We start from the raw sequence: 11,812 nt of genomic DNA on the forward strand, positions 1-11,812 counted from the left end.
CGGGCCCGTACCATGTCGTGCCAGCATGCAAGCTTGGGCCAGGCCGGGCTGGGCCACAGGGTGGGCCTTGGGCCTAGGCCGAACCGGGCTGCACTGTTTTTTTTTTTTATTTTTTATTTTTATTTTTTGAAAATTTTGATTTCTTTTCTAAGTAAAATTGTAAAACTAAAATATTTAACTTTCTTATGAACTTTGGGAATTAGGAACTATTTAAAAAATTAAGAAATGAGAAATCTAAGTTATTTAATACATAAATGAAAAAAAAATACTTAACCAAATTGAAATAAGAATGGAGTAATAAACTGGAATAAAAATAGGAATTTTATTTCATTTAAATTTGAATGGTACAAATTAGTGAATTACAAATACAATGATTGGATCATTGCATACTTGGATGAATGAAATATAAAAATGGAATAAATTAATAAAATATAAAAAATACAATATGGTTACAAATAGAAAATACAAAATTATATTGTTAAAAAATTAAAAAATATATCAAATAAATTAAATAAAATTTAAAAATTTTACAATAATTTGAAAAAATGAAAAATTCTACAAGTAGTCAAATTCATGAATCATCATTCATGACTTTCATCATGTGCTTCGGGTGAAATGTCTGGTGTTGTATCATGCCCCTCTTTGTCTTGTAATCTATCTTCTGAATCTAGCCAATCCTTAAAGCAAATGCACATCTCTATGCTCTCATCGTTTATGCAACTTCTTTTGTCATCTAGCACCCTAGTACCTGCACTAAAACAAGACTTCGATAGAACTGTAGACATTGGAGGGGTTAGTAGATCATGTGCCATGGCGGTGAGAACCGGATAATTTTTCAAGTGTTTACTCCACCAAGCTAAAATATCAAAATTATTTGATACTTCACCTAAATTAGAAAAATTTGCTTGCAAATAAAAATTAAGTTCAGTAAATGAACTTGTTGTAGAACTAGCAAATTTTTGCCTTCTACTTATTAAATAAAAAAGCTTTTCTCTTCTACTACTGGGCTCAAAGTCAGAAGGAGAATGAAGAAGATGAATGAGTTGTAAGAATATTTCCTACAACTTCATATTCATACAAATTGTACATTCCAAATAATAAATTATTAATTTCTTTTTTTTTTATTTCCTATATCAATATTCGTATTTTCATAATATGTTTCAAGTAAAATATTTAAACCATCTTTCCTAATCCTAGGGTCTAATATTGTAGCTAAACAATAAAGGGGAAAAATGTTCTCCCAATATTTTTTAAATTTATTTTCCATAATTTCAACAATACATTGAAATTGTGGATTATTTCTATATTTGGAAAAACAATCACTAATTACCATTAATTGATACGATAAATTTCAACTAGTTGGATAATAAATTCCAGATAATTCATTTGTTGCATCATAAAAATATTTTAAAAAATCTCTTATACAAATTGCCATTTCCCAGTCTTCCTCAAATATCATACCATTAGGCATTTTTAAATTATAAAAATCAAAAGAATTTGTTTATGAGATATACAACTTTCTAACATAGCATAGGTAGAATTCCACCTATGCTTTACATCTAATATAAAATGTTTATATTTTAAACCATAATTTTGGCATAAATATTTAAATTCTTGTTTCCTTGCCCCTGAACTTATATATAATACAATTTCTAATTTTTGAAATAATATTTAAGGCATCTTAAATACATAAATTTAAGATGTGACATGCACATCTAATATGAAATAATTTACCATTTAAGCATGATTTTGATTGATATTTTAAAATATTTATTGCAAAATCATTATTGCTAGCATTATCAAAACTAAAGCATGCAAAGTATTTAAAATACTTGCAGCAATAGCTGGGCCACTATGTGGCCATTCAAGCCTATTAAAACTTAAAATTCTTTTATTCAAAAGCCAATTTTCATCAATGAAATGGCCGGTAACACAAATATAACTAATATTAAATTTGGATATCCAATCATCCGAAGTAATTGTAACTTTAGAATTAAGATTTGCTAACGAAGAAATTAAATTTTGTTTATATGAATAAAAAATTTTTAAAGCATCAGTTCTTATAGTATTCCTAGAAACTTTTTTATATTGTGGGTTTACAGAATGCAACCATTTTTCTAGCTTTGGATCTTTAGCTAACATAAATGGTTGTTCTACATGTACAATATACTTAGCAAGTTCTTGTCTCATTTTTTCTTGTGAATATCTAAAAGTATCAAAACTAGTCCCTCTCCCAATCTGTGTTTGGGTTGTTTCTCTCCCTTCATCTTCCTCTCACTCATCTGTGATCAGATGTCTGCCCAAACGACCTGTACCACCCTTACTATAATAACTAAAATCTTTCTTACATTTTTGGCAAACGACTCTTTTCCCCTTCCCCTCAATATCCTCTACTTTGAAAACTTTCCAAACTGGGCTACTCAGCTTAGAAGCCCTCCTTTTTCCCTAGTATCATTACTACCGAGGGTGAAAGTTCCACTTCCATCGACATAAATCGCATTAGTGCTAACACTATCGTGATGCGATTGAATGTCATCAATGGTGAACATGTTGGGGAATCGGTTTTGAGAAGAGCCGGCCATTTTTTTTTAATTCTAAAAAGATAAAAATTAATCTAATTCGACTTGCCCAGATTGTCGGTTCAAAATCCCAACTTGATTTGAAGCCTTTCAACGTCCAAGCCTCCCAAATTGAGATACTTGAGCTGGTTGAGCAAGCCTTCTTCTTGTTGAAAGTCGAAACTTCGATAAAGTTGAGACTTGAGAATTGGACAATGTAGAATCAGTCAATCAGCTAATCAGAATTTCTCAGATTGTAGATAATTGAGAATGTATGAGTATGAGAGAGAGAGAGAGAGAGAATTGTTGAATTGTTGTGATGAGAATGGTGGAGGATAGGGCTATTTATAAGAATTGAACATAATTAAATTGCTCAAAATACCCAAAAAACTATCTATTATTTAGTTGTTGGGAGGGGTATTTTGGTCATTGTAAAATTACTTATAACTTTACCCAAAATGTCCCCCTAAACTAGTTGTTATATAACTGTTAGAGGGGCATTTATGTCATTTTTTCAACCCCCATAAGCAAAATACAGAAATACCCCCCTAATATGGTTGTTGCTGTTGGGGGGGTATTTCTGTAACACCCCCCCCCAAAAAAAAATCTGAAATTAACCGTTGAGCCCCTTAGGAGGGGGGCCCAACGGCTATATTCCTGGGTGGGCCGAGCGTGGCCCGTTATGGGCCATGCTTCGTGTCGTGCCGCAGGCTGGGCCGTGCCGGCACGTGGGCCACGGGCAACACGGCAAGTGATGTCATGTCGTGTCGTGTCAGACCACCCCGGTTTACACCTCTACTTCTTCATACACAACCATCTTATGTTGTCCAATAAAAAGGGGTACGCCTAAGTATTGTTCCTTCTTGTCCATCCATTTCACCTTCAATGTCCTTGATATCATTCTGCCTTGCCTAGGAGTTTACCACCTGGCTAGAATATTCCTGTTTTCTCAAAGTTTACCACCTAACCAGAGCACCACCCAAACTCCTCTAAGATTCTCACCACTTCGTCAACTTCTAATAATGAAACTCTCCCAAATATATAGCAAAAGATTGCCAATGAAGGAGAAATGAGTTACCATGAAACAACTAGGACCAATCCTCACAACATGCAATTCACCCACTTCAACTGCTTTGTGTTTGATCAATTCGGTTCTTTGGTTTTTCGATTTTTTATATTTATAATATATATTATATAAATATATATATATACTATTATATTATAAATAATAAATGATATATAATATATAGAAAATATATAATATATATAAAATATACATATAAGTATATATACCGATCGGTTTAATTAACTACTAGTTTTTTATAGGTTAACTGAAACCGAACCGATCCTTCGATTTTTCAAAAATACCGAATCGATCCATTCAGTTAACCACATTTTCCGATTCGATTTTTTTCTTGTAAACCCCTATGAAAAAGTAGATGCCTCCAAATTCATATACTATCCTTTGAATGCTTAGCCACATTCAAATAGGTTACTCCCACATTATGCTCTGAAACTGAAAGTTACACGTTACATACCTCTTCAATGACATCATCCACCTACATACTCGCTATTGCCATTTAGCCTCTCTATCCCGTTAGAACTCCTCTATTGGTGGCCATGGTTCACACACTTGCACCTCAGCTCCTTTCTTTCCAAGTCTGATCATCTAGGTATTATTGTTTATCAGTCCCCTTTTCCAGCCCTTCTAATCGATTACATGCCCATAGCCAAGCACCCTACTCAAAGTCCTCTTTTACTTGTCTTCCCCTCTGTTCCTCATCTATCCCAGGCAAGTACAGTAGAAACAAAACACCGATAGCCTATCACATCTAACCAAGTACAGTAAAAACAAAGCTAAGCGTTTTTTTTGTTTTTTTTTTTCTAAGACTCCTCTACCCCCTGAACCAGTCAGAACTCCGATACACCCCTATATCGAAAAGCCACCATAATGATACATATGAGCCAATACGTATCAATACTTCGAACCTTGATCTAATCTCCGCCCAAACCTTCACGCCACCCCTTCCAAACACTGACGACCCTTCTCCGTAGTGGTTATGTCAGATCCAACTTGACCCAGTAAGACAAGCAATTCGTCCACAACTTCGTATTATCAACATTGATATCCCTGTTTACTTATTACCAACTCTCCAACCTTGCCTGCCACCTTCCTACTGATTGAATCAATTCTATATTCTATGGAAACTTGTGTAGCTGAATTTTAAATAAGGCTTAGTTTGAAAGGAGTACGATAGGTATAGTACAAATACATACAAAATACAACGTTGCACTCTACATATTTGTATTTGTACTCCTTCCAAACTGAGCCTAAGGACTTTCAAAAACCCATCAATTGTAGAAGTGTATCAGACTTCCATCGTCGAACCATAATAAAGCTCGTCATCGCCCAAGGACCTCTCAGCAGCACCGTTCCGATGTTTACTTAAACCATTCCACCTTCACATGTTTCCTTCAGTTCCCACATTCTTGGGAATAAACTGCCTATCGCAGCCGGATGAATGGCTCTATCCCCAAAAACCTTACCCAGAAAGCACTTGTTCCACTTCTCATCTCACTTTTTCTCCTACTCTTCCTCGACCTCCATCCCTTCTTCCTTCTCCAGCTTTCCCACCGCATCTGCTAATGCATCCTCCCCTGACTTCATCTCTAACACCTCAACCTGGTCGGCCTCCCACAGAAGAGAGAAGATACCTCCACAAGCGAGGTAAGACAGCGCCTCCCACTAGAGAAAAATTCCAGAGGTCCAAATTGCAAATGTTCGGCTATCATAATAAAACTAAATCTTTTATTATGCACTTGGAGAAAACACCGTACCTTGCCATATTTCAAGTAATAATTAATGTTAAAAACGGTAAAAGATCGAACTCTTTAAATAAATGGTCTTTTAAAAATTGACAAATAAAATAATAATCTAGTCAATAAATCGTAGAAGCAAGGGCTTTAAAAGAACCAGTCAAAAAAGATGAGAAAAAAACAGGTACTACCTGGAAGATGTCACAAATGGGTGGAAAAATTTGGAGAATGGGTGAAAAAAAATAATTTGGAGACCTTCAACGAGACTCCACATTCTGAATTTGTTTAAACCACAAATTGAATAAGAAATCAAACATAGCCTTAAGCCCTTACTTCAGTTCGCACTTCGCAGTTCTAGAATCTAAGCTCAAAGATTATAATAAGAAAGCTTGGAAAGATGGCCACCGTTATGCCACTATGCCTTCTCAGTCTGCCCGAGACTGGCCTGCTCGGGATGACAGAATGATACCCACAATGAGACCATACAGAGCAAGAGCTTCAGCAAAGATGAGAATGAGAATCATACCCACGAACAGCTTTGGCTGCTGTGCATTGGCCCTGAAAATAACAACCCGAGGTCATCATGGCAATTTTGGATGTACAACATTATAGGAAAAAATGTCCACGCATCAGACAACATTAAGATTTGCAATCAAGTAAACTTTTTAAAGGCATGCTTCATGTCACCAAATTCCTAACTGCAAAAGGAATCATTTGTTATTATTCATCCATCACACAAGCCTTATCCCAACTTTATGGGGCTGGCTACGTGAACCCTGTTTTGCCATTTAGTTCTGTTTAATGTCAATATTCAAGCCCTGGACAGAGGAGAATTATGTTAGGCTGGTAGCCGGCACTAAAACTTTTGCCAAACTTTATAATCATTTGTTATTACAAAACTAAAATTCAACTCATCACCATGGCTTAGAGATGACATTGTCATCAGACATCAGGCTGTGGTAGCCAGGGCAAGATGACAGGTTAATGGTGGCATTAATGTGGAATTGTGCTGCCATGTCCACAGGCTTCAATTGAGACAAAAGTTTGGCCCCTAAGAGATTGAGCATGGCTCGGCTCAATCCTAACTAATCCAAAACAGAGGAGGAGGGGGTGGAGGACAGCATTCACGTCTTTCCTTCTCTTGGAAGTTAAAGTTGAATGCAAATTCTGTTACTTCATTGAGCCAAAAGAAAATGGAAAACCAGGCTGTCCTCCCATGCCATGAGTTCACAGCCCTAAGCCTCCCCACAACAAAGCAAAAAAGAAACTACAGTCTTCCTACTTTCCTGCCTGTCACCCAACTGCTTATATTGTGTTTGATAATCCAAGTCAGGGTACAATAGAACATAAAATATATAATATGCTGCTTTTCATGAAATCATACATGTATATACACCTAAGAGAATTTCACCTATTGTTTATACACAAATATAAAAGGGTATGTTTAAATCATCATATAGCCTATGGTAATGTATAATACACAACATTATGCCTAAAAGACCAATACTGCTGTGTTTATGGGGCTTATGCTATGTTACCCAGATACAGAAAAGACACAGCTTGATGTGGTGTCAGATATGACATTTATACTAAATCTGAAGTTTCCAATACAATACAGCACCCTTGTGCAAGTTCTGGGTATCAAATATAGCCTGGAAATCTTCAGCTTGGTCAAGTTCTCTTTTTTACCAAGCCCTGATATCTCATTCCAAAAGCTTGGAAGTATCTTATTCAACAACCAGAATCAAATCTTTAACTGAATTACTTTCCCTATCCTATTCACTTTTCTTGCCAATGTTATTGCCATCTACATCAAATCTTTTCCTTTTTGCCTTACTGATCTAGTATACTGTCATGGGTTCATGTAGCTCTCTAGTTACATTCCATGACATTACCTAATCATATTAGCCTCAATAAATGATAAGAGTTCCAGGTCTGTTCATGAGATGATGGACCATTCCCAAAATGTAAAAGATACATCAGAACATCAATTTCTCATCTTTCCCATGTATCTCTTTAGATATGCAATCTGAAATTGTAAGATTTGAACTCAACATGTTATATAACAAGGTCAAAGTCAATGTGAGCAATTCTCCATGATGATCCTGCAAATCTATATTACACCATTACAATGGAAATTCCCACTGATCCTACTGTAACTAGTAGCTTCATGAAACCTGTCTGAGCTCTGGGATCTGATGCCAAGTTGAAAACTCAACAACAATCAGTTATGGTGACACCATTCTGCATAATTCTTGAATCCCTGCTTTCTTCTCAAGAAAAAAGGAATTCACATTCAAATAATCTTTATTGAGGATCCTAGGGCCTTTTGAACAGAAACGGATTTCAGAATCGTTTTATCAAGTCAGTTCTCCAATTTTTTTTTTTTTGATCAATAAAAATTTGGACCATTTCTCGATTTGTGCGTGTCATCCTTGCGCAGGGGCCATGCTAATCTTCTCTGTATCGTTCCAATTTTATCGGATGTCTCCGAAGAGGCATCAGTTCTCCAAATTTCTTAACTTCAGGTTTCGAATGGTTTTTCCATAGATTTCTTAATTTTAGGTTTTGAATTATTTTTCCATTAAGTGGTTTGATCACATATCAAACAACATAGTAGTTACTTCTGCAGTGCAATTCTTTTTTAGGATTCAAGAGAGACAAGTATATGTACAAGTAGCAGCAAATTACACTTTGGAATAAACAAATGTACAAGATCTAAGAAATTAGCTGGGTATTGAGCAGTTAAAAATACAAAAAGTTCCTCGCATCAATTTTCTGGAAGTACAAGATTTGACTGTAGTTTTGAGGGTAAATAAAATCTACTTTCCTTCTTGATAGATTTTATGTTAATATGTTAAGTTTAAGAATGGATATGGCACTGAACAGAAGGGAATGACATAAAAGAAAAAAAAAGGATTCATGTAGACAACTACATATAGTTGAAACAAGGCTTAGATGATGATGTTGATATTTCTAAAAACAGAACTGCACATAGAAGCACCATTCTCACTTCAAGGGTTGCATATGGATTATAGAAAAAAAAAAAAAAAAAAAAAAGATGCACCAATTAAGCAGTTGCCAAATATGCCACAACAAGGCAATTCAGCCTGTAGATTAGTTAGAAAAGGTTTTAATTCAAACAAACCAAAGTCTAATTCTGAAGTTTTGCCACCTCAGATATGCTGGCAATATTATTTAGGAAAATATTAATTAATCACAAAATTCATGTTCCATAACTTATATACCAAGTACATTCATTAAATGTAGATTAAGAAAACCTATTTGAGAAACAAATATCAGAAAGAAAACCCCCTGTGAATTATGATCATTATCACCTGATTGGTTACCACTTTTATGACTGCTTGATTGGTCATAAGCTTTTTCTCTATCATAGTCAAACCCTGAAAGAAGATGCCAGGGATTGAAAGTTTTTGAAATCATTGTGCCAGAAATTCTGCAATTCATTGTTCAATGAAGTAATTGAAAAGGTGAGGGTTTAAATTCTAGTAAACTTAAATTAAAATGCTTAATTAACGTCTCTATTCTCTAATAGTTTAAATAAATAGTTATTGATGCAACAACTGCCACGCCCCACTCCTTTATATTCCATGTAACAACCAGGAAGTGTATCATAAGAAATAACACTCACACCAAAATCCAATGAACTGTACTATTACCAAAACAATGAATTGTACTAAAAATTAAAAACAAAACGAGCGAGCATCTGAAACATATTGTCAGAAGATAGATAGGGAAGGAGCCTATTTTAGCATCACATTAGCCAATCCGTGGAAATACAGATAGGGAATGAACCTATTTTAGCATCAAATTAGCCAATCAAATTCCGGAATCTTGCACAACAATAATGAATAAAATGATGGCCATTCATCTTCTTGTAAGTTCCAAATACGTCCAAAACAAAGCACGATGAGATCTAATCAAACATCAATGGCACATACTATTATGCAGCAAACATATCCATATAGATATTGAAACCAAAACAGATGAACAGGTAGCAAAATTCAGGAAATCAAAGATCACTTCTCACAATAAAAAGGAAAAAAGAAAAAACCAAAATTTTCACCAATGATCACAAGATCCGGCAAAATAGCATACATTAAAATAACAGATTACCTAACTCCAGCGTCGCCGACGATTCCGATTGCCATTCCAGCAGAGAGTCCAGCGAGCCCACAAGCAAGACCAGACGACAAGTGAGCATACCCGTCAAACAGATAGTACGACTTCGCCTTAGGGTTGATCCCGGTACTGATAATAACAGCAATGATCAAACCGTAAATACCCAATACTCCTGCCATGACAACTGGAACGATCGATTTCATGACAAGCTCAGGCCGCATCACACCCATGGAGGCAACCCCGACGCCACTCTTCGCAGTCCCATACGCAGCTCCCATGCCTGCAACGGATGCCATTATAATCCTAGAACATCCAAAACGGAAGAAACCTTAACAATATAAATCAGAGATCGGAGGGGAATAGATATATACATGAGAAAACGAGAGCCGCTGCGGCTCCGAGGAAGCCGAAGAAGGGAGCAGTTTCGTCGCCGCTGAAAGTCGAAGACATTTTCTACAGAAATTCGAGAAGCGCTAGCCCTAATTTCACTGAAGCTATGCTGGTTTACTCTTCGGCTTCTGGTTCGTGCTTCTCTTTCGAGAAATGAATGGGAAGGTGATGACGGTGACGATGGAGTTGGATGCCAATGGCTTAACGCAATCGAAATAGGACAGAATAATTCAGATTGACGAAAATGCCCTCAGTTTGGTATCAAATGACTTCCAGTATGGCGGAAGATTGATGAAAGTGCAAGGGACGCGTGGTATACGTCGCTAGTATTGGTCAGTCACCATGAGTGTCGTCGTTTTCTATTTTCTTGTTTTTTGGTGGATGGGCCCATTATGGATTGGATCCACTTGAAATTTCCTTGAAACTTCAACTGCCATGCAATTTGGACTGGTTCAGTTTGGGCCATTATTGGGTCTAGGGTATTTGGGTTTGGGCTTAGCACATTTAAGTCCATACTCACTTTAGGGCTGATTTTTAAGGCATTATGAGTGGCTTCATTTGGAAGCTATGGCATTAAGCCCATTAGTGCTTGATATAGTAGGACTGCTGGAATATTTTGGTTTCTCTAGTTAAAGGGTTAAATGCATGGTAATTCAAATGCATATGAATCAACTATCTGTGTATTAGAACTTCTATGAAGTTCATTGTTTGATTTATAGATGGGAATTAATTCATTTGGTCAGAAATAGTTCAAATGTCTCTTGAATCACTCTAAATGAGTAATTGGTATATCGTTTATTTATTTGATAATCTGTTGATAAATATATGATTTTTGTCCTAAATTTATTGTTTACTGTTTGGTAACTGGCCTTAATTTTTTCCCAATCCCATATGAAGATGGATCTTTAATTGTATTTTTGGAGTAAAGTGGCAGAACAACATTCATGTAAAACAAGACAAAGTTGAGTTGAGTTTAGGAAAAACCAAATTGTAAAACTATCATATTTTAATTATTTGGTTTGTTTGAGGGAATATAGGTCTAGAATTGGAATCGGAATGGGCTATTCTGATTCTAACTATTTGGTTGGGTGGAACTGGAATCCTATTCCCATCTTTGTGGAATCAAGGATCAAAATATCGATATCGAGTACCATATCGAACAATTTGGATTCAGATATGGATAGGAATACACTTCGAAAATGCATGGATATGGACGAAAAATATGGATATACTAGGAAAACACATTAAATTCCACAAATACATTAATAACACTAAATTTAAAATCATATAACCACAAATAATATATAAATATAGGAAATGTATATTTTAATTGTTTATATGAAAAATATATTACAACTAATATAGCAGGACAGAGAATGTAAGGCCAGATTCGAAACTTCACAGAATTTGGCATTACCTAGCTAATTTCCAAAGCTTGAAGAAAATGCCTCCAAATTCGAGATTACGCAATGTAAGGCCGGATGTTCAGTAGTTTCTACTACCCCACCACATAAGCCACATGACATGTCCGAAATCTATATGCCACATTTCACTAGATTAACTTTGGATAGACATTTATTTAAAGCCATTGTCCAGAGCAAAAACTTCACTTTAGAAGGACTGATTGAGCTCCAAATCTACCTAGCTGGAAAGTTTTCTTGACCTGAACTTATCAACTTACTAAACATAGACTTAACAGAAAACCTACCATCAGCTTCCCATTTCCATCTCCAAGCATCATCCATGTTTGGGTCAATCCTCTGGTTCTGGAGCAGGCCCAACATAATTGCATATTCCTCAATTTCCCAATCAAAGAGGCGCCTTCTACAAGTTAGGTTCCAACTAAAAGAGTTACCATCCACATTGAAATTCTCAGCCATCGAGGAGTCCTGATTTATAGAAAT

General features: G+C 35.7%; 1 protein-coding gene and 1 non-coding gene across 2 annotated transcripts; both read right to left on the bottom strand.

The window, feature by feature from the left end:
* Positions 1–5,449: 5,449 nt before the first annotated feature.
* Positions 5,450–10,095, bottom strand: LOC104590658 (V-type proton ATPase 16 kDa proteolipid subunit). The gene is made up of 3 exons (XM_010249378.3): positions 9,890–10,095; positions 9,513–9,798; positions 5,450–5,933 (listed from the first exon to the last, which is right to left on the bottom strand). The coding sequence occupies exons 1-3, from the start codon at positions 9,966–9,968 to the stop codon at positions 5,801–5,803; spliced, it is 498 nt and encodes a 165-aa protein (XP_010247680.1). The 5' UTR covers positions 9,969–10,095; the 3' UTR covers positions 5,450–5,800.
* On the bottom strand, positions 7,773–7,875 carry LOC148803010 (U6 spliceosomal RNA). Its single transcript, XR_016081692.1, has one exon. It is a non-coding gene; the product is annotated as a U6 spliceosomal RNA (small nuclear RNA).
* Positions 10,096–11,812: the final 1,717 nt, after the last annotated feature.

The sequence above is a fragment of the Nelumbo nucifera genome, chromosome 1, assembly GCF_055504915.1.
Source record: "Nelumbo nucifera cultivar China Antique chromosome 1, China Antique-T2T, whole genome shotgun sequence".
Classification (NCBI taxonomy): domain Eukaryota; kingdom Viridiplantae; phylum Streptophyta; class Magnoliopsida; order Proteales; family Nelumbonaceae; genus Nelumbo; species Nelumbo nucifera.